The 26156-nt window shown below is 60.0% G+C and overlaps 1 protein-coding gene across 1 annotated transcript in view; it reads right to left on the minus strand.

Moving 5' to 3' along the window:
• DNAH2 (dynein axonemal heavy chain 2) overlaps positions 1–26156 on the minus strand; it is a 96585-nt gene that overhangs the window by 33741 nt on the left and 36688 nt on the right. The window contains exons 18-45 of the mRNA XM_063138104.1: positions 24735–24909; positions 22446–22609; positions 22116–22277; positions 21672–21775; positions 21025–21181; positions 20731–20813; positions 19525–19705; positions 18792–18930; positions 18243–18460; positions 17715–17813; positions 16239–16364; positions 15559–15651; positions 14934–15122; positions 13423–13526; positions 10984–11173; positions 10673–10853; positions 10410–10537; positions 10169–10321; positions 9687–9812; positions 9182–9400; positions 8357–8474; positions 4585–4721; positions 4345–4482; positions 3711–3869; positions 3094–3246; positions 2109–2200; positions 625–823; positions 77–301 (exon numbers count right to left, since the gene is read on the minus strand). Of these exons, the coding sequence (XP_062994174.1) occupies positions 77–301; positions 625–823; positions 2109–2200; positions 3094–3246; positions 3711–3869; positions 4345–4482; positions 4585–4721; positions 8357–8474; positions 9182–9400; positions 9687–9812; positions 10169–10321; positions 10410–10537; positions 10673–10853; positions 10984–11173; positions 13423–13526; positions 14934–15122; positions 15559–15651; positions 16239–16364; positions 17715–17813; positions 18243–18460; positions 18792–18930; positions 19525–19705; positions 20731–20813; positions 21025–21181; positions 21672–21775; positions 22116–22277; positions 22446–22609; positions 24735–24909 (4212 nt within the window). The remainder of the gene's footprint in view (positions 1–76; positions 302–624; positions 824–2108; positions 2201–3093; positions 3247–3710; positions 3870–4344; positions 4483–4584; positions 4722–8356; positions 8475–9181; positions 9401–9686; positions 9813–10168; positions 10322–10409; positions 10538–10672; positions 10854–10983; positions 11174–13422; positions 13527–14933; positions 15123–15558; positions 15652–16238; positions 16365–17714; positions 17814–18242; positions 18461–18791; positions 18931–19524; positions 19706–20730; positions 20814–21024; positions 21182–21671; positions 21776–22115; positions 22278–22445; positions 22610–24734; positions 24910–26156) is intronic.

Genomic DNA, 26156 nt, shown 5'->3' on the forward strand with positions numbered 1-26156 from the left:
CTTGCAGCAGGAGGACAGGGGAGGGGGCAGGAGGAGGAGGAAGAGGAGGAGGCACTGCCCGCTCCCGCGGCCTCACCTTGATGTACTTGACGGTCTGCTTGGCCCGGTCGTACCAGAAGCCGTAGTCCAGCCAGAGGCGGAGCAGCTCCAGGGGGGGCTGGGAGCCAAACGTGTCCTTGGCCGGCATGTTGAGGTCATCCATGAAGGTGATCATGCTCTTCCCACCCAGGGGCACGTAGACGCCCTTGGTGCGCTTCTCCACACGGCTCTCGATGATGCTCTGGACGTTGTTGGAGGTAGTCTGCCGGGGGCGGGTGGGGGGCGGGAGGAGGAGGAGGCATGTCACTCCATTTATTATATTTCTATGCTCTCTGGGCAGTCGTGACATCGAAGGGTGCGGGAGGTGGGCAGGAAGTAAACCTCCAGATGTTTCGGACCCAAACTCCCGGAATTCCTGACCACCGGCCACGCAGACAGAGGCTTCTGGAAGGCCAACACATCTGGAGATTCACTTCCTGCCCACCCTTGGGCCAGGCTGGACTGCCCGTTGCAGGCTGGGATGACTTCCGGTTAGCGCAGCGTGAGGAGCCAGGCCTAGGCGGGCCCACGGAGGGGGCCGGTTACCTGCGCGGACATGTTGATGACCAGCACGGCCCACTTGGTGCTGTCGAGGGACTGCAGCACGCCCTGGGCCACGGAGGTCTTGCCCGTCCCGACCAGGCCGACCAGCAGCACGGGATTCTGGTTGGAGATGAGGGCGTTGACAAGGTAGTTGTAGCGCATGGTGTCCACCGTGGGGACGATGATCTTATAGAAGGGGGCGCTGGGAAGAGAAGGCAGGCCGGGGGGGGGGGGGGCAGGCTCAGCTCGGGACCGAAGGAGGGCCAGCTCTCGCCGCTCCCCCTGGCGCCTCCCGCTCCCCCCCTCCCCGCAGGGGAAAGCCGTGGGGGGCCAGCCCCCGAGTGCCGTGACGGGCCGTTCGGATGCGGCTGTCACAGCTCCGCGAAGGACGTCGGCCTAAATGCATGAAGACATCCGACACGAGGCGCAATTCGCGCAGCTGTCATCCCCGCCGGAGCCTGGCGGCTTGGAAGGAAGCCACCAGTAATGAAGGCTTGTCCCTCCGCCCGGCTCTCGGCACAGGCGGCCGGCAGCCCGTGGCAGCTCGGGGACCACGTTCCGCTCATTTCAGGCCACTGATCGGATTAGGGAGGTGGGGAGGGGAGGGAAATGGATCCGAGCCACTGGCTCGAGGAACGAGGATCTACCGAGGGACTCGGTGTCAGGCTGTTTGGTGCCAGGGAGGAAACGGAGACGGGCTAGAGGGGAGCCCAGGCCGGGGTGGGGTGGGGTGGGGTGGTGGTGGTGGGTGGGTGTCTGTAGCTACAGGGAAAGGCAACCCAAGAGGTCCCCCTTCCTTCCGCCAGCACACAGGAATGGCTGCAGGGAAGAAAGGGACGCTGGGTGGGGGCATCTCTCCCTCGTCCTCTTCCCTATACGGCAGCCTTCCTCAACCTGGGGCGCTCCAGATGTGTTGGACTGCATCTCCCTGGACGCATCATTCTGGGAGTTGTAGTCCAACACATCTGGAGCGCCCTAAGTTGAGGAAGGCTGCTATTCGGACCGTCCTCGGAGGCGTCCCTTCCTCCAGGACAACCTCCTCGGCTGCTCCCACCGACTTCCTCTCTGGATCAGACCAGCATCCCACCTCTCGCAGTGGCCAACCAAAGGGCTCCAGAAAGCCCACAAGACTTGCAGGCCACCACCATTCTCCTGCTCTGCCCCCCCCCCCCAACACCCAACGGCCACCAGGCAACCTCTCCTCGTCCTCCTCCACCAAGAGGCCTTTCAAAGCCATCCAAAGCAGGGGGTATAACTACGGTCTGAGGCAGCCAATGCCGCCAAGATATTCCGTGTCGTGGGAAGGCGGCCTCCCTTCTATCTGCCCCGAGTCTGCTGCCTTCCACCCACCTCTGGGACAGAACCCTCCAGAGGGCTGATCTACGGAGGGAGCTCCGCCCCCTTTAAGCCCCGCCTTCCCTGGCTAGGACCGGCCAGGCTGCAGGCTGCCTGCCTGGCTACACAACATGCCAGAGGGGTGGACTCACTTGGGCGGGTATCTCCACATCTTGGGGAGCTTATCTTCAAACGAGGACCACTGCTTCCGCTTGGGGTCCACATAATACTCGTAGACGGTGTCCTGGGCAGGAGGGAAGGAAATTCACAACGTCGTCACGCGTTGTTGGGAATGGCTACGAAGCTGGCCGGCCAGAGCAGCAAAAACAGAGGTAGGCACTGAAGAAATTGAGCCGTTCTTCCGCAAAGGCGCTGGGGACACATACCAGAGCCGGCGGGAGGACGGTGGGGGAACGAGAGGGGAAACAAGCCGCCGCAAGCCAGATTGTGTCGGGTCAGCAAGCAAACAGCCCGCCCACGGTGGCTTATTTGCAGGGCGGTTTAGCGTGACATGTGGACCCTTCTACTGACTGGCTCTCCAAGGTCTCTGGAAGGTTCCCAGATGTACCTGGAGGTGCCAGGGACAGAACTTCGTCTGTCCGCAAAGCAGCCGAGCTGGGAGCCCTTGATGGTGCAGCTGTATCTTTCTAGAAAGCAGAAGAGCTGAGAGTCCGGGCTGGGCCTTAGCAAGAGGCTCCCGGCCATATATCTTGGGCCACGGCCCCTGACTGCCCAAGGAAAGAGCTGTTCCCCCGGGTGAGAGAGGAAGCCGAAGAGAAGGGCAGAAACCACCAGGGGACGGCGATGCCTCTCCTGCCTCACGGGCACGCCGGGGTCCCTTCCCCCAGAGAGACGTCCCTTTCCCTTCTCCCGCGGTCACCTTCCCTCTTTAAATGTCTGATTACGCGCCCTCTCTTTTGGCGGGCCTTTGGTGGGATCGACGTGGTTCTATCCGACACGGCATCACTAGGGACCGAGCCAAGGGAGGGGCAAAAGGTCGTTCTCGAGATGTGGGGGGCTTCCACTCCCAGAAGCCCCCGGCAGCATGGCCAACGCTCAGGAATGCTGGGGGTTGCAGTCCAAAACTAGGAATCTCCTTCTTGGCCAGCCCTGACGCAGGACCCGTAAGCCACGGACCTTGTTAGGGAAGGAGCCCTCTATCTCCCGAAGGAAACTGTCGATTTTCTTCCGGCCCTCCTCATCCACTGCTGCGCACAGGGACCAGATCATGCTGAAAATGAAATACATCTCCACCACCGTCGTGAAGTTCTCGCTGTCTACTGGGTTCAGCTGGAGAGAAAGGACACAGAATCTGTCCCAGAGCAGCTCTGAGCTCTGCAGAGTTCTTTCCGGGGCAGCGTGCCAGGCATTCTGAAGGGACGAAGGACGTGGGAATGCTACGGGCCACTTTTACCCAGAATGCTGACACCGGCTTTTGAAGGATGACCATTTCGTACAGGCGGGGGGTGGGGGGTGGGCAAGGGGAGAGTGTCCTCGACTAAGATGCCTGGAATGTCGAGCGTTATCGTGTTTTGTATCTCAGAGGTGCTGGCCAGGACAACAGCGGATTTCAGAACATTGGGCAGTAGGGCCACAGAAGCGTTCTCCGCCCAGGATGTTGGGCAGCGAGACAGGGCTGCCGTGAGGGCAGCACGATGAGAACTCAGGGTGACGTCCCCCAGGGTACCCTGAGGAGCCCGAGGGCCTCCAGGACGGCCCAGCAAGCCCCGGCCGACGGCCCGACGGCCACCTACCCCATCCTCAGAAGAGGCCAAAGAGGAGAAGAGCTTGCAGAGAGCCACGATGCCGCTGTATTCGGGGATGGGGACCAGCTCCTGACAGTTCTCCTTCTTGAAGGTCAGGATCTTATTGGTGAATTTGTCAAACATGCGCTGCAGGGTTTCTGCTTCAGCCTGAGGAGAGGCAGGCGACAGCGTCGCTCACGGCCGCCAGTCAGAGGCCGGTAATTTAATGCCAGCCCCTTTGATTTCATATCTGGCTATCGGAATCCCCACCCGCCAGACCCCCTTCTTCGACGCGACTTGTCCCCTTCCTGGTTCCTCTCCGCCCTGTTTGGAGGGCTCCCACGAAGCCCCGTTTGCCCCTCGGGGTCTTTCGAAGCGCCTCCCTCCGCCACCCTGCCACCCACCTCGACCGACACAGTCAGGATTCTTCCCGCTGCGGCTACTGCGGGCCTTTCCCGACACAGGAACAGCATCCAGGGCGGCCAAAGCAGCGGAAACGTGTTGGGGGATGAAGTCAGTGTGGTGAGGGAGGGGAGGCCTGAGTCCTCCTCCAACTGCTGCAGCGGACACCCGGAGGGGGCTCCCGGCTCCCGGCATGGGCCCGCGTCTACGACCCCAGGCCTCCGTTCCCCTCCACAAGTACCTTGGGGCGCTTCTCAATCCAGGACAGGACATAAGGCTTCCAGCCCAGGTCGCCATAGTCTGTGTAAACCATCCCACACCGGGAGACCGTGGCAGGGGAGGCCACCGCAAGGTTCTCCACCTCAAACAACAGGGACACCTGGAGTGGGAAAAGCAATGCAAGCGGCCCGTCGGTCCTGACCAGGGCCGATCAGCAAAGTGGGAGGGGTGTGTGGTGGGGGGGGGGTCACCTCTTGCTTACCTGCTCAGGCATGGCGATCCTCTCGCCGTTGATCAGCGTAAGCACTTTGTTGTCGTCCATGACAGAGTTCATGCTCTCGATCCACAGCGTGTCCACCGGCCCATCGAAAAGGATCCACTTCTCATCGGGTTTCTCATCTGGGCCAAGAGGGTGGAGGAGAACTCACTTAGCGCTTGGGAAAAGCAGGACGCGGAGTCCGGCTTCCTTGTCAAAAGGCAGGATGAGGGGCCTCGGGGGTGTGGATTGTTCCCCCCCCCCCAAAAAAATACTGTGAGTGGGAGCCCTGGAATTTCACGAGGCTGAGAAAGACCCGTCTCTCTGTGGGCCTGGGCAAGCCACCGCCCGTCGGGAGAAGGCAGGAACGGACGAGGCGGGCTGACCGAGGCTGTGACCGAGGCTCCCTCAAAACCAATATAAAAGTACGGAGGAGACATACCAGGAGAGGCTTAGCGGACTTGTTGGTCATCTTTTTAAATGATCCTACATCAATGAGAGCTAGAGACATTACTTTCTATCAGCGGAAGCAGAGGTGCTTAAGAATCTGACCGAGAGCCGCCACCATCAAATCCAAATTTGATCCCTCACAGAAACAGGACTGCAGCTGGCCGGGAAATGAAGGCTGAGGAGAAGAGGGGCCCGCAAAAGAGAAAGCCGCCTCAGCTCTGGACCAGGCTGGCACGGCAGGGCAACGACAACGTAAAAACGTGGTTGTTCCAGGAAGCCTTCCCTTGATGACGGTTTACTGTGCGTTTTGCTTCTGCTTCTTTTTAAATCTATTTTAATGTGTTTTCATTCCGTTTTTATTTTATTGTTATCTTGTAAACCGCTCCAAAATTGTGAATGGGGAATGTTACATAAACATTGTAAATAAATAAATAGTAAATACATTTTTTTAAAAAGCGCCGCGCCCCTGCCCCCATTCACAGCGGCCGCATGAACGCGCCCTGCCGGAGCCTCCTGGGTTCTGACAGACGCAGAGATTTCAGAAGAGAAGCAGCGAATTTCTGCCAAGGCCTTATTTGAAGAGGTTGATTAGTTCTGACAGACAGAGGTGCCAGCTTGCTCAGAAAAGAAGAGTGATTGGCAGCCGCGGCTGGCACCTGGCACGGGCCAAGGCGGGCCTCCCGGAGGGTAAATACCTGCGCAGGCTTCGCGCATGAGGGAAGCCAGGATGCCATCGCACCACTCGCTGGTGGCCAGGTCGTACCTGCCAAACAGTTCCCCGAGGCTCAGGGCTTTGGGATTGAGGGGGAACTCCTGCAGGGAGGTCAGATCGGGAGAGGAGTTTGGATCAGAGGGCTGTGAGGCTCCGCCCAGGGCCCCAGGGCCGACAGGGCAAGCAAAGCCCCGGCGCGACGGAGGCCCAAAGGGAGCTGGGGGAACCGGACGAGACCGGACACTCAGCCCTGCCGAAGGCCCGTTCCGGCCCCTCTGCACGCGGCCAGGGGCTGCTTTCTCCGGGGCCCAGGCGGCCCTGTGCGCAAGCGGTCGGGATCGTTTGTCTTCAACCCGCCTGGGGAAGGTTTGCGGTGGGGCCAGCGCAGCCCAGGCGGGCACTGAGTCACCCCACGGCCATGAGCAGAGTGTCCCCCAAGCGGGAGGAGAAGGAAAAAGGGAGCCAGGCAGAGTGCAGGAAGCTATGCGATGCGCTTTACGCAGGAGGAGGAGGCTGTACAGACACGCAATGCAAATGAACGGGGCTCTATGACCACAACAGGCCGTTCCGATGAAGGGCTTTGAACACCCTTCTCCATCCCTCCAGATGGGTTGGACTGCAGCTCCCGGAATTTCCAGCCAGCATGGCCAACTGGCTGGGAATTCTGGGAGCTGCAGTCCAACCCATCCGGGCTGGGGGAAAGCTGAGTTCGGAATCGATGAAGGACCCCCAACCCAGCTAGCATCCCTGTCTGCCCTGACCTGAGCCGAGATTGGATTCGGCCCCCTACCTCGTCCCTCCCATCCACCCCTATCAAGCCGACCGGCTGGCCCTCCGGCACAGAGCGAGACCAGAGGCGAGACCCTGAAAGGAGAAGCCAGTGAACGGCCTTCCCCTGCTGCCTTCCATCGGCATGCAGTGCACCAGGCTCCCATCCATAATTAGCATAGAGATTGGGGTCAGGGGAAGGCCTCCCCGCCCTCCCGCTTCCTAGGAACAGAAACACCCCCACCCTGCTGGCACTAAGAAAGGCAGCGGCCCGCAGGAGGCCACCTGCCAACGGGCAGAAATAATCGCCCGTGCCCCCTCGGAGTGAAGCGATCAGGCTAACCACCTGAGCCAGGGCGGAGGAGCAGCAGGGCGCTGTGCCCGGCTCCCGGCAGGTGGGGGTGGCACGAATCTCTGCCCGCTCACAGCTCAGCAGCCCCGGCCTTCGGGGGCAAAGCCCCCACAGGGCAGCCAACGCCCTCAAGGCTGTCGGTGCTGGCCGGATGCTCCGAGCAGCTCTGTGGCTCTGTGCCGAGTGTGGGGGAAACAGTGTCAGAGAAGCGATCAGGCAGGCAGCAGGCCAGTGAGGAGGAAGACAGGCAGGCGCGAGCGACAGGTGGAAAGGAGAAGGCAAGAGGTGCAGCGGAGGTGAGCCAGGGCGCCCTGTTGCTTCGATCAGGCCTGTTCTTGGCAGCCCCATTAGCTGCCCAAGGTTCATAGAATCATAGAAGCATAGAATAGCAGAGTTGGAAGGGGCCTACAAGGCCATCGAGTCCAACCCCCTGCTCAATGCAGGAATCCACCCTAAAGCATCCCTGGCAGATGCTTGTCCAGCTGCCTCTTGAAGGCCTCTAGTGTGGGAGAGCCCACAACCTCCCTAGGTAACAAATTCCATTGTCGTACTGCTCTAACAGTCAGGAAGTTTTTCCTGATGTCCAGCCGGAATCTGGCTTCCTTTAACTTGAGCCCGTTATTCTGTGTCCTGCACTCTGGGAGGATCGAGAAGAGATCCTGGCCCTCCTCTGTGTGACAACCTTTTAAGTATTTGAAGAGTGCTATCATGTCTCCCCTCAATCTTCTCTTCTCCAGGCTAAACCTGCCCAGTTCTTTCAGTCTCTCTTCATAGGGCTTTGTTTCCAGACCCCTGATCATCCTGGTTGCCCTCCTCTGGACACGCTCCAGCTTGTCTGCGTCCTTCTTGAATTGTGGAGCCCAGAACTGGATGCAATACTCTAGATGAGGCCTAACCAGGGCCGAATAGAGAGGAACCAGGACCTCACGTGATTTGGAAGCTATACTTCTATTAATAAGTTCGAATCCAGCCCACGGACAAAAGCTAGGGGAAAGGAAAGGCGGGACCAAGGAAGGCAGGGCTATGCCCAGTCACTAGCCAGGATAGCATAATGGAACCTCCATGGTCAGAGGCAGCGTCCCTCTTGCTACCAGACCTGGGAAGAAACCTTGCCCGGCTGTTGGGCTTGCTGAAGCCGTCTGGGCTGGCCGCTCTCTGATGCGGGGAGTTGAGGGACGCTGAGCCTTAACCTGCACAGGGCACTCCTGGCGTTCTCCGTAGGCCCCACTGACCGCCCCCTGCCCTCGGCCTCCTGCGCTCTGCTGGCGCTCGGGAAACTTTGGGTGCCCGCAGAGCAGCCTGGTTGAGTTGGTGGCATCCCCGGGCCGGGCAGGGAAAGGCCTTTGTGCGCCTGAAACCCTGGAGGGAGTGCCACTGAGCAGCCCCCGCCTCTCTCCCTACACACATCTGGGGCGGCCGGCCAGTGCCCTGCTAGCACCTGCCCCTCTCTTGGGAGGGAGGGCCCCCAGGAGGGCCGGAGAGCAAGGCTGGAGTACCTGCGCAGGCCATCCGCATGACGCTGGACAGAATGCCGTCCGTCCACTCATTGGTGTTGAGGTTGTACTCTCCGTAGAGCTCGCCCAGGGAAACGGCCTTCGGGTTCAAGGGGTACTCCTGGACGCAGGCAGGCCCGGCAAGGAGAGCACACAGGGAAAGCGACAGGGGAGAGAGGAAGCCGCAGTCAGGAGGAAGCGAGGGGGCCGCTTGCCTGGGGAAGGAAGGAAGGAAGGGAGGGAGGAAGGAAGGGAGGGAGGGAGGAAGGAAGGAAGGGAGGAAGGGAGGAAGGGAGGGAGCCGCAGTCAGGAGGAAGCGAGGGGACCACTTGCCTGGGGAGGGAGGGAGGGAGGGAGGGAGGGAGCCGCAGTCAGGAGGAAGCGAGGGGGCCACTTGCCTGGGGAAGGGAGGGAGGGAGGGAGGGAGCCCCAGCCCAACCTCTGCGCTGGGGTTCTCTATGGCCGGTCGTGGTGCGCTGGACAGAAGAAACCAGGACCCTGGGGACTGTGGGTAATCCCCCCCACCCCGCCCTCTTTCATACCAGGGTCAATCCATTGCTTGGCTCCCATCCCAAGGAAAGAACGCAGGACAGCATCCAACCAACTGAGACCGTTTGCCACAGCAGGAAGGGAGGGAACGAGGCAAAGGCGCAACATCACCAAGCCCATGACTTCCCCAGGGAAGTCAGGTAGCAAGTCTGGCATGGTCCCGCGAGGCGGAGGAGGCCGAGGCGGGCAGAGGCAAGCAGGGAGGCCGGCCGGCTCTTTGCCCTGCCCTCGGCCCACTGTGCCAGGCCCCGCGAAGACGCCCCGCGCTGAGCCACTGACCCGGACTACGTTGAAGGCGGCATCTCCGCTCCTGTGCAGGTTGGAGAGGGTGGCCTGCAGGGCGCGCCAGGTGACCGTCTTGCCGCTGCCCGTGTTGCCCACGATCATGGAGGAGTGGCGGGAGTTCTTGGTCTCGTACAGCTGGATCACCTTGGTGATGGTGAAGGGGATCACCTGTAGCCCCATCTCCCTCAGCTCCCCCTCCAGCACTTCCTTGAGCTGCAGGGAAAGGAAGGAAGACACTCCTGGGCTTGCGAGGCGGGCTGTGGCATCCCCTGTTCACATGTCGCACCCCCCAGGAAGGAAGGCCACCGCCTTGCCCACAGCCACCAGAGAGCATTTCAAGATTGGGAGGGGGGGATTCCAGAAAGCCCCTATGAGAATGGCTGCCGGCCAGGGAGGGTTTTTCCCTGGATCGGTGCCACGGCTCAGCCTTTGGCAGGAAGAAGTGTCAAGGCCCTGGACAGACCGGGCCGGAGGTGAGAGCGGAACGGGGCTAGCGGACCTTGCCGTAGTCAATGACGGGGCACTCAATGCCCGGGAAGAGGTCCTGGGTGATGGCGTTGAAGAGGGGCACGTCGCTGGAGGTCAGCTTGGCGATGTTCATGTCCTTCATGGCCATGAGGAGCACCTAAGAGCCAAGAGCGGGAGAAGCCCGTTGAAGGGCGGGGGGCGGGGGGAGGAGGAGGGGCGGGCCGGCTCTGGCAAGAATCGGCACAGATCCCAGGGAGGAGCCCCGGGCGGAAAGGAGCCGCTGGGCGATCCAGGCGGCCCCCAAAGGTGGATGCGTGTCGAGCAGCGCTGCCTCCCTGCCAGGAACGGGGCCGTTCCTATCCCAGCTACTGCGCCGACATGGATGGCTTCCTCGTCACGCCAGTGTCCGCAGGGTTGGCTAGGAAGCACAGCGGAGTCCTCCGTGGCCACTAGCCAAGGCGCCTCGGTGCTGGCCACAGGGCAGGCGGCTGGGCCCCCCCCCCCCCCGCTCACCTCCTCGTCGGCAAGGTCAGGGCGCACCCGGCGCTTCCTCCCAGCATAGCGGAGCAGAGAGGTGAGCGCCCGCAGGCCAAAGTCGTAGTGGTCTTGCTTGGACAGCTGCTGCACGGCCAGCGAGTAGAGGGTGTACACCTTCTTCGCCAGGATCTGGGGAGGAGAGGCAGCCGTGGGGGGAGCCTCACGCAGGCGACGCCGCAGCCCCCCCCCCCCCCGCGGCCCCTGGAGGCCCCCGTACCTTGCAGTTATTGAAGCCTTCTCCAAAGAGGATGATTTCGGCGATGAGCGTGGAGTCGGGCACAACCATGGAAATGGGCCGGAACATGGACTTGAGGTTGTCGGGCAGCTCCGTGCGACCAGCGTAACCTGCCGCGCGGCACAGCGAAGGAAGAGCCTTCAGGGGCCGGCATGGAAGCCCCCCCTCCCCCGCTCAGCCTCTGCCCTGAGAGCCACACAAACCCCAGGCCCGAGGGTCTCTCCGCGGCCCTCTGGGCTCCCCACCTGGGTTCATGGTGATGAAGATGCCGCAAGACCACACCAGGTTGATCTCGTGGCCTTCGAAGGTGAAGCGCGTCATGTTGGCGGCTAAAGCCGAGAGGATGGACAGGATCTGCTGGGCCACCACGGACAGCACCTCGATGTTGATGCGGTTGAACTCATCGAAGCAGCCCCAGGCGCCCGTCTGGGGGGGCGAAAGCGGCGGGCGTGAGCCGAGGAGGAGGCGCCGCGGTGGCCACGGGAAGCCCGGGCAGCGGCGAAGGTCAGGAGCCCGGCCTGCCAGGCTCGGGGCCTGGAGCGGAAGTCCCCCTCACCTGCGCCAGGCCAGAGTACATGCGCCCCATCGACTTGTAGTCCAGGCCCTCGGAGCAGTTCACCACGATCACGTACATGCCCAGCGCCTTGCCCAGGTCCTTCACCGTCTCCGTCTTGCCAGTGCCGGCAGGGCCTTTGGGGGAACCGCCCCGGTGAAGGTGGAGGGCTGTGGTCAGCGTCATGTAGCACCTGCAAAGGGGAGGAAAACGGGGTCATAGAATCATAGAATAGCAGAGTTGGAAGGGGCCTACAAGGCCATCGAGTCCAACCCCCTGCTCAATGCAGGAATCCACCCTAAAGTATCCCTGACAGAGGGTTGTCCAGCTGCCTCTTGAAGGCCTCTAGTGTGAGAGAGCCCACGACCTCACCAGGCAACTGATTCCATTGTCATACTGCTCTAACAGTCAGGCAGTTTTTCCTGATGTCCAGCTGGAATCTGGCTTCCTTTAACTTGAGCCCGTTATTCCGTGTCCTGCACTCTGGGAGGATCGAGAAGAGATCCTGGCCCTCCTCTGTGGGACAACCTTTTAAGTATTTGAAGAGTGCTATCATGTCTCCCCTCCATCTTCTCTTCTCCAGGCTAAACCTGCCCAGTTCTTTCAGTCTCTCTTCATAGGGCTTTGTTTCCAGACCCCTGATCATCCTGGTTGCCCTCCTCTGAACACGTTCCAGCTTGTCTGCGTCCTTCTTGAATTGTGGAGCCCAGAACTGGACGCAATACTCTAGATGAGGCCTAACCAGGGCCGAATAGAGAGGAACCAGTACCTCACGCGATTTGGAAGCTATACTTCTATCAATGCAGCCCAAAATAGCATTTGCCTTTCTTGCAGCCATATCGCACTGTTGGCTCATATTCAGCTTGCGATCTACAATTCCAAGATTCTTCTCGTTTGTAGTATTGCTGAGCCAAGTGTCCCCCGTCTTGTAACTGTGCCTTTGGTTTCTATTCCCTAGATGTAGAACTTGGCATTTATCCCTATTAAATTTCAGTCTGTTGTTTTCAGCCCAACACTCCAGCCTATCAAGATCACTTTGAAGTTTGTTTCTGTCTTCCCGGGTATTAGCTATCCCACCCAATTTTGTGTCATCTGCAAATTTGATCAGCGTTCCCTGCACCTCCTCGTCCAAATCATTCATAAAAATGTTGAAGCGCACTGGGCCCAGGACTGAGCCCTGCGGCACCCCACTCGTTGCCTCTCCCCAGTTTGAGAAGGTTCCATTGAGAAGTACTCTTTGAGTCCGATTCTGTAGCCAACTGTGAATCCACCTAATAGTTGTTCCATCTAGCCCACTTTTAGCTAGTTTGTTAATCAGAATGTCATGTGGTACTTTGTCAAAAGCTTTGCTGAAGTCCAGATATATGACGTCCATAGCATTCCCACAGTCTACAAGGGAGGTTACCCGATCAAAAAATGAGATCAAATTAGTCTGACAGGACTTGTTCTTGACAAATCCATGTTGGCTTCTAGTCATCACCGCATTGATTTCAAGGTGTTTACAGATTGACTTCTTTATAATCTGCTCCAGAATTTTCCCAGGGATGGATGTCAGACTGACTGGTCTGTAGTTCCCAGGTTCCTCCTTTTTGCCCTTTTTGAAGATAGGGACGTTAGCCCTCCTCCAGTCGTCCGGCACCTCACCCGTCTTCCATGATTTTGCAAAGATAATAGACAAAGGTTCTGAGAGTTCTTCCGCTAGCTCCTTCATTACTCTAGGATGCAGTTCATCGGGCCCTGGAGATTTGAACTCATTCAAGGAAATTAGGTGTTCTTTGACCATTTGTTTTTCAATCTCAAACTGTAATCCTGCCCCCTCAACTTCTGCTTCACTTTTTCCAGGGGGGTCATAGACCCGCTTTTGGGAGAAGACTGAGGCAAAGTAGGAATTGAGCACTTCAGCCTTTTCTTTGTCGTCTGTTATTAATTTGCCATCCTCATTAAGCAGTTGAACCACCATTTCTTTCCTCTGTCTTTTACTACTCACATATCTGAAGAAAGCCTTTTTATTGCTTTTAGCATCCCTCGCTAATCTCTGCTCATTCTGAGCTTTAGCCTTCCTGACGCCATTTCGGCACTTCTGCGCCACCTGTCTGTACTCTTCTTTTGTAGCCTGGCCTTCCTTCCACTTCCTATATGTATCTTTTTTGTTTTCAGGTCCAAGCCTGGCGTCCCCTTCCGCCAGAGTGGGAAGACTCAGGACACTCCCTGCCAACAACTTCCTTTCCTGCGGGCCATGCAGGCGTCCCCTTCCTTACCTCTGCCTGCTCGTCTTTCCTCACCCTCCTTCACCCTCAAACAGCCGCTCCCATTACTCCTATCCGTACTCCTCTCTCAGTTTTCCCAATCGATTCCTCTCCCGCCAATCCAGGCACCTGGGTTCTTCTCCGCACGCCCATCTCCACAGCCAGAAAGCCCCAGAGACCTCAGGCCGTGGCATACCTGTCGGTGAGCGGAGTGATGACCAGCCGCCCAGAGTTTCCCAGGTACTCGTAGCCGTAGGCAAACTGGGTGTTGGTCTGCCGGATGACGCAGTCGTCAAGGTCCTGAGGAAAGAGGGCCCGTTGGAGTGCAGTGGGAGGATAGGGACAGGGGGGACGGTGGCATCAGCCCAAAGCCACAGGCATGGGGGGGGGGGCTTCTTACTCTGACAGCACAAGGTCCCAGACGTTGGCGGCACCTTTGCAGCTGAAAGGGCGGCGAGGGCAGATGCTGAGCCCAGGCGGGGCCAAAGCAGGAAGGGCTCGGATGGCAGGCAAAGGGCCAAAGAGGGGAGAGGATACGCCCCCACCCCCCACAGGGCCAACGCCCCCCACCCCCACCCCAAGGGCCAACGTCAAGTCCATGGCTCGACTGCCCCTGCCTGACTCTGGGGTTCCACACATACGCAAACACAGAGGAAAGAAAGCGCAAGGGGTTTGTGGGGCGTGCATGTGTGGGTGTGGGCGTCTCAAACTGGAGCTGCAAGCAGCCAGGCCCCAGCGCCTTCTCTCCTGCAGCCCCAGTGCTCTGTCTCCACTCAGCCCTTGAGCCTCGAGGGCGCCCTCTAGGCTGCAGTACCAGCCTGCCTGAGCACAGTCAGCTGACCCCCGCAGGCCAATCCCTGTCCCCCAGGCCTTACAAAGCCCTACACTCAGCGCCTCCCCTCAGCCTAGCGTGAGGGTTCTGGCTCCCTTCCAACCGTTGCCTCGGATCTGGACCCCAGGCTGGCTTCTGGCACACCTGATGCTCCGCTGCTGCCCTGGCGCTTGAGCTCTGCTTGGTCTCCACCACACACACCCCTCCACCCCTCCCCTGATACTCCCCTGACCTGGACTATCGACCCCTGCCGATTTAGGACCAGGTGACCGTGCTCCGGCCCACCTGGACTGGATCCTGGAGCCCAACTAGAGCCCGTCCTCTACCGAGGCCTCGTCGAAAGGCAGCTGCACCAAAGCCAGGGAGGGGGAGCCAGGGGCAAAGCAGGGGAGAGCGTGGCAACCGGCCTGTTCCACCCCCTGGAGGCAATCCCACTGGGCCGTGGGGGTCTGGAAGCAGGAAGAGCTCAGAGAGGGGGCAGCGCCTGCCAGACATGGGCCTTCGACGGGCTCCCCCAGTGCCTAGGGCCTGGATCCAGTGGGCTGCCAGCCGACCCTGACAGGGAAAGCATGGAGAAGGGAGAGGCGTTTCGTCCCAGGCCCACCCCTTCCCCAGCAGCAAAGTCTCCTGTGGTTCCATCCCACAAACAGCAGAGGGAAGTGAAACTCAAGGCTGGAGGGAGAGCTGGGAAGGTGGCATCTATCTCATTCTGTCCAGCAGAGGGCAGTGGCGAGAGCTCATTGGTGCTGCGGCTGAGCCGGGCTCAGTCCCGCACGGGCTCAACCCCTCGCTCTTCTTCCTCCTCCGCCACCGCCCACTTTCTCAGGCTGGCAGGACCCACCCGGCCTCCCGCCGAGCCCGGTGGCTCCTTTCACCTTCTCCCAGTAGAGGCGGAGCTGACTCAGCCACTCGAAGGACGTGACGTCGATCAAGCCACTCTTGTAGAGCCTCTCGATGACGTCCCGGGCGTGGACTTCCACCGTCACCAGCGCCACGATCTTCAGCCGCATGATTTTGGTCAGGTTGCCTCGGATGGCCTCTGAGTACTTGTTGAGCATGGACACCTGCCCAGGAAGAGGAGGCCAGCCCGTGAAGGGCAGCGTGGCCCACGGCCACGAGGGAGCACCCACGTTCAGAGGCACTCCACCGCAAAACACTAGCTGCTGGGTGAGGGTGTGGAAACCAGGCAGGAGGAGGAGGAGGAGGGTGGTGGTGGTTCTGGCTGGCTTGGACCGGATGGATCCCACCCACGCGTGGATTGGATCCAACGATCTCCAGCTACCCCCTGCCCTGGGCTCCCTAAACCTAAGCAAATCTAGGCTGCTCCCCCCGCCCCCCCCCACTTGTAAAAAAGACAAAGAACCAGGCCAGAGGGGAGGAGGAAGCCAAGGTGCCCAGCACAAAGGAAGGAGATGGCTTTGCCAGCCTCTGGGGCGGCCCGTGGGCCGCTCCCTCACCCCACCCCAGCCCCACCGTCCTCACCTGTTTCTTCTTCATGACCTTGAGGTACTTCTTGTCCCCCCGCTCCTTGCAGGTGGCCAGGCACTTGCTGACATCCGTTGTCCACTGGATCTGGCTCGCGGTGATCACCATCTGCAAGGGGGCCATGTGGGGGCAAGGATGAGCCGGGGAGGGAGGGCGGGGGGCACCCCCTCCAAGCAGCCCCTTGCCCTGAATTTCTGGGCACAAATTCACCAGAACCTCTCTCCCATCCACCCCGTGAGTACAACTTGAACTTTCTCCCTCCTCCTCCTCCCTCCCAATACCCTTTCCTTTTGTGTCATGTCTTTTAGATTGCAAGCCTGTGGGCAGGGACTGCCAAGAAATACTTTTGTAAGCCGCCGTGAGAGCCTTTTTGGGCTGAACGGCGGCATAAAAATGCTTAAATAAATAAATAAAAACAAAGGGCGATGGAAGGCTTTTCCGCAGTGAGCCACGCGTGGTTCCTCCGCGTCCTTCCCTCAGCCTACGGGACGTGCTTAGGAGCAGGACACGGAGATCTGAAGGCAGCTGCTGCCCATCGCGCATCCCGGAGCGCACGTGCGCGGCCGCAGGTGGCAGCACGCCACATAGACGCGGGGTGGGGGCACCGATCCGGGGTTGCCACGTGGGGCCTGCTAAGTCCACTCAGTGAACCCCCCTCGCCCGACTCCTCTTCCACCCCCCCATTCAGTAGTCACCTGTCCGGGCCACTCCTTCACCCATTTGTCCCTCTTGGTCAGCATCTTCTTCAAGGCCAGACGGCAATTCCTCAGCACCTCCCGCAAGGTCCAGCGCATGGCCCGTTCCACGTCGCACAGCCACTCCTGTGAGAGGGGAGGGCCCCCCCCATAAGTGAGCGCCTGCAAATCCGTTCTGAGGACAGGCTAGAGGAGTGCTGCACCACAGGAGGGGTCCCAGGACCCCACGGCCCAGGGCGGGGGAAACGAGGCGCCCTCCATCTCTCTCTCTCTGTCTCTGCACAGCTCCATCCTCATCGCTGTGGAACTCTTGAGGGCAACCTCCAGCAGAGGAGAGCTCCAAGGCTCCTGGTGCCCCTGCCAAGACCGTGACCAGCCCCCGGGGCCTGCTGGATGTGGCGGATGTGCACTGTGCGCACAGGCAGGCTCTCCGCAAGGTGGGACACGCTGTGAGCTACGGAGGATGCGGCAAGAGTCACACCGAAGGAGGGAGCAGACCAGGGGACGAGCTGGAGGAGCCTGGCCCGGCCGCTGGGCCTCCTCCGCTTGAGGCAAAAGAGCAGAGGACCAGGCAGGGGGATCCAATGGCGTCACCCGGAGCCAGATCTGCCCACCGAGCAAAACGGCCGAACGCCAAGCAAGGAGGCCAGAGAGAGTCATTAACAAGACCGGGTGCAGCATTCAAAGGCCTCCTGTGCTGCCTGCCTGGCTTCGGCCTGCTTCCTGGTGCCTGTGGTGCTTTGATGCTGGACCGTCCCGGACATTTCACGGTCCCTTCACAGCCACAATGGTGCTGGGCATGGGGTTGGGGTGGGGAGAATGGAAGCTATGATCTAGGGAGGCTGTGGGCTCTCCCACCCTAGAGGCCTTCAAGAGGCAGATGGACAACCATCTGTCAGGGATGCTTTAGGGTGGATTCCTGCCTTGAGCAGGGGGTTGGACTCGATGGCCTTGTAGGCCCCTTCCAACTCTGCTATTCTAGGATTCTAGGATTCTAGGATCTATTACTATCATCATCATCAACCAGGACGATCAGGGGTCTGGAAACAAAGTCCTATGAAGAGAGACTGAAAGAACCGGGCATGTTTAGCCTGGAGAAGAGAAGACTGAGGGGAGGCAGGATAGCACTCTTCCAATACTTAAAATGTTGTCACACAGAGGAGCGCCAGGATCTCTTCGCGATCCTCCCAGAGTGCAGGACATGGAGTAATAGGCTGAAGTGACAGGAAGCCAGATTCCGGCTGGACATCAGGAAAAACTTCCTGACTGTTAGAGCAGTACGACAATGGAACCAGTTGCCTGATGAGGTTGTGGGCTCTCCCACACTCGAGGCCTTCAAGAGGCAGCTGGACAACCATCTGTCAGGGATGCTTTAAGGTGGATTCCTGCATTGAGCAGGGGGTTGGACTCGATGGCCTTGTAGGACCCTTCCAACTCTGCTATTCCATGATTTTAAGAAGGCAGAAACCAACTCACCTCCACTGGTCCTTCCAGCAGCACGGGGTGTGTGAAGTCCACATACTCGCCATCCAAAGAGTACATGCCCACGGCTTCGGACCGGCTGGTATTGCCAATCTGAGACCAAAAGAGAGAGAGCAAAGGATTGGGGCCGTCGCTTGCTGAGCCGGGGAAGAGGGTCTCTTGCCCCCTTTCCCGCCAAAAGAGACCCCGGCGCGCCAACTGGCCGCAATATCCGGCCGTATTTGGCAGCGAGAAGTGAAACAATTAAGAAGTCATTAAGAAGGCACCAAGGAGAGGGGGGGATGCAGGGGGCCGGGGCCAGGGCCGGGGGAGGGGGGGATGCAGGAGGCTGGGGCCGGGGGAGGGGGGGATGCAGGGGGCCAGGGGAGGGGGGATGCAGGGGGCCGGGGGAGGGGGGGATGCAGGGGGGCGGGGGCGGGGGAGGGGGGGATGCAGGGGGGCGGGGCCAGGGGAGGGGGGGATGCAGGGGGGTGGGGCCGGGGGAGGGGGGGATGCAGGGGGCCGGGGCCGGGGGGGGCGCACCTTCTGGATTTTGAGGCACTTGATGTTGTCGAAGCACTTCTTGAGGTGTGGCTGGACGGCCTCCGGGTTGCGCGACTGGCCCAGGATCTCCAGCAGGTCGTCGTTGGACAGGAAGTAGAAGCGGGGGAAGATGTGGCGCTTGGTCTCCAGGTACATGTCGAGGGACTTCTGGATGTCCTCCAGGATGCTGTTCATGTCCAGCAGCTTGTCCAGCAGCCCTGCAGGGAGGGACACAGGGCCGTCACACGCGCCCCCCCCGGCCGAGACGCCCCCCCCCCGCTCGCCCCTGTCCCGGCCAGCTGCAGACCCTCCAGCGCTTCCCCAGGCCTGAAGCGACCTGCAGGCAGACCGAGGACGCCGCCTTGCGCCAGGGCCCCCTGTAGCCCAGTCGTGCCTGCTCTGGCTGGCAGCCGCGTCCCAGGCCCCCGGGCAGAGAGAGGTCTTCGCAAGGGCCTGCAGGTGCCGGGGACTGAACCGGGGCCCTGGGGCCCGCAGCGACGGCCCCTCCCTCGCCTCCCCGCACACCCAGCAGCAAGGAGCAGGGGCCACCTGGGAAGTGGGTGGCGCGCAGCGCGTTGTTGTCCTTGGCGAAGCGGTCCATGATGGCCTTCCAGTTGCTGTTGATGTTGTCGAAGGCGGCCGACTCGCTGGGCAGCTGCTTGCGGATGTCTTCGCCCAAGAAGATGTTCTGGAGCCGAGAGGAGGAAGGCGAGGCGGAAAATCTCAGCATCTCAAAGCGGGGGGGGGGGGCTCAACCTTGGGCCGGAGGGCCGACAAACACGCCCCACCCACCCCCGGTCCCCCACAGATGCAGCAGCGAGAACCTGGCTCTCAATGGATCTGGATTTCAAACTGGGAGGGGGAGGAACCCATGGGGCCGGGTGGGCAGGCATCCCTCGAAAGGGTCACCTGGTTTTTTGTACAGGCAGGATTCCACCCACAGCACCTGTGTGGGCCGTTCCCCTCTCTCTTTCTGCCCGAAGGAGAGCATGAAGGAAGGGATCCGTTCCCTGCTCCTGTTCGCGCCCCTCGGAAGACAGGCAGCCGACACCCTGGCAGCCCCCCGTCATCCCTCCCACGACTTGCTAACGGGCCTTTCGCTTGTCCAGAGGCAAGTTTGGCAGCACCAAGCCAGGGCTGTGACTTGTTCCCCAAGGACAGAGCCGCCCGCTTCTAGATCCAGGAAGCCACAAAATGCCTTCTGGGCCAAAGAAAGGATTTGGGTAGCGACTGTCCACCCAATGGGAAAGGGAGAAAGGGGTCCCCAGGACGATGGCCTCACCTCCAGGTACATCCACTGCCGCTGCACGGTCAGCAGCATCTCAATCACCTCCAAGATGAGCGAGAGGCAGCGCTCCCAGCGGTCCACGTCCTTCTCAAAGGGCTTCACGAAGCGTGAGGCCTTCATGGTGGACAGGGCCACCTGGTTGTCATCCAGCGCCTGGAAGACGTCCTCCGTCCCTCTGCAGGGAAAAAGGGCGCCCTTCGTGAGCACAAAGTCCAAAGGGGGGGGGCCAGACCGCTTGTGGGGGGCAGAGTATGCCTTCAGAGCCCCCCTCTCCCCCTGCCCACCCAGAGCTACGGATGGGCAGGGACGTACGTTAGCAGATCCCACCTTAGGGGCAGCAAAGTTCTCGCCCCACACTCCCATTTCCCGCATCCTTACGATGTGACCCTCACATGATAAAAGGTCCCTTAAAATGGGAACTCAAAGTGTGCTTCCAGCTGGAGGGGGTGGGAGGCCAGCGCAGCCAAGCAGAAGGGGCCGTGCGGCTATTCCGCCTTCTTCTCCTTGGTGGTTTTTCCGTGGTAAGAAAGAAGATGGGAGAAGCGGTGGGGAAACGCGGGAAGGCTACGAGCGGAAGGGGTCATCGTCTGGACCCCCTGCAGAATTCCATGAAGGAGGCGGAGCGAAGTGGGGGGGCGGTAAAAGCCTCGCCTGGAAGCCTGCCGCCCACAGGGGCCCTGAGTTCGGGAGCTCAGGCAGGAGCTCTGCCGGGGACGGAGGGCTTCTCCCCCTGAAGCCTTGCTGAGTCCCCCCACCCACCCAATGCCCCACCTCCTGACTGCGCGTGAGGAGCTCCCGGATCTGGTGGGAAGGAGAACCGCCTGGAAATCAGACTCTCATCTGGGGGATGGCCAGACGTGGGGGAGGCTTGATGGAGACCAAGCTCAAAGGCTTTCGTGCGTGAGAGGGCGGATCGCCCCCACCGCGGAAGGAGAAGGGGTCGCTGCTGCACCCCGGCCTCCACAAACCCTGCAGGCATCACCGCCGGCATTCCCTCTCCCGGGCTCTGCCACAGGGAACCCTGACGAGAGGCCGCCTTGGACACACCCACACCATCCTGGTACTGCTGCAGGGCCATCATTTAGTTCGGGAAGCTCTCGGGCCCGCCACGCCCACCGAGAGAAGAAGAGAAGCTGGCCCTGGTGATGAACACCCCCCCTTCTCTCAGCCCCTGCACTGGGCTGCGTCCAGCCGGCCTACCTGACCCGGTGGTGCCCCTTGTCCTTGTAGGGCACAATGTCCAAGGCAGTGACATCCCAGGTCCTGGAAATGTTTTCAAGAGCCTGCAAGGAGGACAGCAGCCATGACGGGGCCGGGTGGCTTCCTGCCTTGAGCAGGGGGTTGGACTCGATGGCCTTGTAGGCCCCTTCCAACTCTACAATTCTATGATTCTATGATACACCGAGCCCTGCTGGGAGGGGAGATGGACCAGGGGGCCCTCCGGGGCCCCTCCAAGGTCCAGGCAGCCCTTCCCCACGGGACGAGGGAGCTCACCTGCTCGATCGCCAGCTCCTTGGTGGCCGAGGCCGAGATCTCGCCAATCCTCTCCACGTGCTTATCCAGGCCCAGCTCGATGATATTCTCCAGCCTGAAATCCTCCGCATCCTGGTCAAACGTCCGGAGGACCAGGTCCTTCACCTGTTCCCAGTGCCTGCAGGGAAGCCGAACACGCTGGTCAAGGGGGGGACGGGGGCCCAGAGCGCAGGACCAAAGGCTTCCGGACCAAGAAGAAGAAGATCCCATTCCCAGGCCTCAGGAGAACCCAGGATCTCCACTGGCAGCCCAAGGAACCTCTTCTCTCCGCCTGAGGATCCTTAAGATCTCCTCCTCCTCCCCTGCCTTTGCCCCCCCTTTTGCTGGGAGTGGGAGAAGCCGGGGCCCCGGGGGTCCCAGGGGCCAGGAGTGGGGGAGACGCCCGAAGCCCCTGCAACCAGCAAGGGCACCAGACTCAAGAGGGCCTTGGGGTGTCCTGCCTCGCAACGCAATTGAGCAACCGCTGCAGGAGGGGGGGGGAGTGTCCGTACCCTCCATGGGGGGGGGCTTGGGTCCACACCACCGAGATGCCCACGTGCAGCAGCGCCCCCTTTCCAGCCCCAAAGGGAAGGAAGAGCCTGGCCAGGAGGGAGGGCGAGGGGGCCTACCTCTCCCGCAAGGCCGGGTTCCGGAGGTCCGTGATCAAGGGCATGGTGCGCTTAAACTGCTCGATCTTCAACTTGGAGGTGTCGATGATTTCCCAGTTCCGATCCTCGGGTCAGAAAACAGACAGTGAAGGATGATTCAGCTGTGGAAAGCTGAAAGGCAGCTGCTTTCCGGCTAGCGGCAGAACAAATCCGGGAACTGCAACTTCGCTGCCTGGTCTGTTCCACCGGCCCTCCTCTGCCACACCGCAGGTCCACGGACCCTCCATGGCTGCAGGCAGGGGGATGCCTCCCAACAGGTTCCCCCGGGGTGGGTGGGATTCTGACACAAGCACAGAAGGAAGGACCATCGCTGCCCCGTCTGAAAGGGCTTCCCCTCGGAGGGGAAAATAACCCCCGCGCCCCCAAGAAAAGACAGCTGGGAACTGCCCCAGTGCCCCTACTTACCTTCAGCTCCTTGCTCAGCTTATTGAGCTTCCGGTAAAGGGCAAACGCCGTGTTCTCCATCACTTCCGTCTTCAGCGTCTTAAAGCTTCCTGTCTTCCACTCGTTCCAGTGGTCCTCCCACTCCTTGGTTATCTCCCACACTTGCTGGATGTAGTCCAGCTCCTGCAGAACCCGGAAGGGAAGAGGTCAGCGACGGAGAGGCCCTCTTCAGCCCCACCTCCAGAGTTCAGCTTCTCCCTTTCCAATGTGGTTCAGTGGCAGGTACCGGCTGCCTGGTTCAGGGCCGATGTCTTCCCTATCTCACAAAGTTGGGAAGGGAAGCCTCCCTACCCTCTCCAGCTTCTGAAGGTCTTTGGAGGCAGGCTGGTCGATCTTGAAGATGCCCAGGTTAGAGCGGAGGGTGTTCTCCTCCTCCTTCAAGGTGGCCAGCAGCTGCCTCATGGCAGCGATCTGATCCAGGGCTGCTTCAGCAGACAAGGCGCTGGTGAAAGGACCTAACGGCGGGAGGAAAACAAGACCCCAATCAGCCCAATGGGCCCGTTTGCTCCTCCTCCTCCTCCTCTCCGGCTGGCCAGGCAGCAGAATGAGGCTTCTGCAGGAAGGCAATGATGGGTTGAGGTCTGCAATGCCGGGGGTTTGATTCCTGGCTTCAAATTAGGAAGTGGTATGCCTTGACCGAGAGACCAATTTGTGAGTACAGGGAGCCCAAGACACAGAGGCCACTGGGAATCTTAGACTGCACTGCATTTGGGGAGGCATGTTGAAGCCCCTAATGAATGACATCACAGAATCATAGAATGGCAGAGTTGGAAGGGGCCTACAAGGCCATCGAGTCCAACCCCCTGCTCAATGCAGGAACCCACCCTAAAGCATCCCTGGCAGAGGGTTGTCCAGCTGCCTCTTGAAGGCCTCTAGTGTGGGAGAGCCCACAACCTCCCTAGGGAACTGGTTCCATTGTCGTACTGCTCTAACAGTCAGGATGTTTTTCCTGATGTCCAGCCGGAATCTGGCTTCCTTTAAGTTGAGCCCCTTCTTCCATGTCCTGCAGTCTGGGAGGATTGAGAAGAGATCCTGGCCCTCCTCTGTGTGACAACCATTTAAGTATTTGAAGAGTTCTATAGAATCATAGAATAGCAGAGTTGGAAGGTGCCTACCAGGCCATCGAGTCCAACCCCCTGCTCCATGCAGGAATCCACCCTAAAGCATCCCTGACAGGTGGTTGTCCAGCTGCCTCTTGAAGGTCTCTAGTGTGGGAGAGCCCACAACCTCCCTGGGTAACTGGTTCCATTGCCGTACTGCTCTAACAGTCAGGAAGTTTTTCCTGATGTCCAGCCGGAATCTGGCTTCCTTTAACTTGAGCCTGTTATTCCGTGTCCTGCACTCTGGGAGGATCGAGAAGAGACATCTAGGAGGAAGAAGCCAGAGCCGAGAGAGAGGGACCTGGTGGGGAGAAGGTGGAGAGGGAGACATTTTTCTCCCTCTCCCATAACACTAGAACCCAGCGGGGTCATTATCCCATGGAGCCGATTGGTGGGAGATTCAGGACAGACTGAAGGAAGGACCTTCTCCACATGGTGCATCGTTAAACTCTGGGATTCAAAACCACAAGATGTGGTGATGGCCATCAATTTGGACGGCTTTAAAAAGGGGGTTGGATAAATACCTGGAGGAGGCGATCAATGGCTGTAGGTTACCTCCAATATCAGAAGCAGTAAGCCTATGTACACCACTTGCTGGGGAGCATGGGTGGGAGAGTGCTGTTGCACTCGTGTCCTGCTTTTGAGTTCCCAGTTGACAGCTGGGGGGCCACTGTGTGAACAGAGTGCTGGACTCGATGGACCCTGGGTCTAATCCAGCATCAGGGCTCTTATGATGTTCTTATGGTTACTGCCTGGTCCTGTCCATATTTCTTTCAAAACATGTCCCATCAAGATCAGAGGCTTACTCCCATGTAACTACATCTAGGTTTGTAGCTCTTTTCTTGGATTCTCTCCAGGAAGGAAAAGGAAATGAAGCTCCATCTCTCTCTCTCTTTCACTCACACACACACACCACACACACACCACACACACCAGTCTCGTTTGGGCCTCAGCCATTGCGGCTCTCTTTGTCATTTGCTCTCAAGATGGCTGCAGCAAATGACAAACAGCCGCTGAGCAGCACCTGGACGCAGTGGGGGCTTCTGCTTTTCCCTCCAGGAGAGAGTGAGGACACATGGAGGGCATGATCTTATTGCACCGTTACGCAGGAGGAAGCCCCGCTGAGCTCCAGGGGGCTGCCACCCGAGTAAACACCTTCATCGCCTTGGGCTGTATGCCTCTCTTGTGGGCCACGCGCCAGAGAACCAGGAGACACACTGGCAACAGGCTTCAAGTTAGTTGTTTCAAATCGCAGCCGGTGCCGACTCCCACGGAGCCCGGACGGCTTCCCAGATTTCTCCAGGAGCTTCAAAACAAGCAAGCCGAAGCCCCGGTGGGTGCGGTGGGGGGACCTTCAGGCACAAGCAACCAAGGTGCAGCAGTTTAAGAAAGGGCAAAATGGGGGCAGGGGCAGAACTGGCCACGGCCATCCACCAAACGGCCGAGGAAGAGAGTCGCCAGGGCTCCGTCGGCCGTTCACCGTTGGAGCCGAAGTCTTGGAGGAGATTCTGGGCCTTTTTCTTGAAGTCGTCTGCGCAATGGATGAGGCCCGTCTTGAACTTCTCCTTGTGCTTCTTTAACATGACCTCGCTGTCCAAGATGCACTGCTGGAAGGAGAGCCACTCCGAGTTGAGCTCGCCCAGCAGCTGCAGCACCTGAGAGGGAGGAAGACGAAGAGGGGGGTGTCAGAGCGGATGGGAGGAGCCCCCCCAAGGGGGGCCCAGGGAGCAAAGTGCAGAGCCTGGAAGGAGAAAAGGCAGCGCTATACCAGACTTCCCCAACCTGGCGCCCTCTGGATGTGCGCAGGGAAGGCTGCACTATACTTTTGGCCAGGTCGTACCTGCCAACAGCTCCCCAAGGAGCTTTGGGATTGAGGGGGAACTCCTGCAGGGAGGTCAGATCGGGAGAGGAGTTTGGATCAGAGGGCTGTGAGGCTCCGCCCAGGGCCCCAGGGCCGACAGGGCAAGCAAAGCCCCGGCGCGACGGAGGCCCAAAGGGAGCTGGGGGAACCGGACGAGACCGGACACTCAGCCCTGCCGAAGGCCCGTTCCGGCCCCTCTGCACGCGGCCAGGGGCTGCTTTCTCCGGGGCCCAGGCGGCCCTGTGCGCAAGCGGTCGGGATCGTTTGTCTTCAACCCGCCTGGGGAAGGTTTGCGGTGGGGCCAGCGCAGCCCAGGCGGGCACTGAGTCACCCCACGGCCATGAGCAGAGTGTCCCCCAAGCGGGAGGAGAAGGAAAAAGGGAGCCAGGCAGAGTGCAGGAAGCTATGCGATGCGCTTTACGCAGGAGGAGGAGGCTGTACAGACACGCAATGCAAATGAACGGGGTTCTATGACCACAACAGGCCGTTCCGATGAAGGGCTTTGAACACCCTTCTCCATCCCTCCAGATGGGTTGGACCGCAGCTCCCAGAATTCCCAGCCAGCATGGCTAACTGGCTGGGAATTCTGGGAGCTGCAGTCCAACCCATCCGGAGGCCCCCGGGCTGGGGGAAAGCTGAGTTCGGAATCGATGAAGGACCCCCAACCCAGCTAGCATCCCTCTGAAGCAGCAAGTCTGCCCTGACCTGAGCTGAGATTGGATCCGGCCCCCTACCTTCCGGCCCCTCATCCCACCCACCCACCCCTATCAAGCACAGAGCGAGACCAGAGGCGAGACCCCGAAAGGAGAAGGAATGGCCTGACAACTGTGAGCGTCCTTCCGCCACCGCTCCTCCACCCCACCGCCACCACATCAGCACATCAGATACCAATCAAATTTGCGCCTGCCTCTTGCCCTCGGAAACGTACTTAACCTAATACCGAGACCGTCTAACTCAGCAGAAAAGGGGAGAAGGAAGCCCAGGATCACTTTAGCAGAGCAAAACCAGGCCGGGGGTCACCGCCTCGCCTCCGACAGCGGG

This window comes from Elgaria multicarinata, chromosome 11 (genome assembly GCF_023053635.1).
Source record: "Elgaria multicarinata webbii isolate HBS135686 ecotype San Diego chromosome 11, rElgMul1.1.pri, whole genome shotgun sequence".
Lineage (NCBI taxonomy): Eukaryota > Metazoa > Chordata > Lepidosauria > Squamata > Anguidae > Elgaria > Elgaria multicarinata.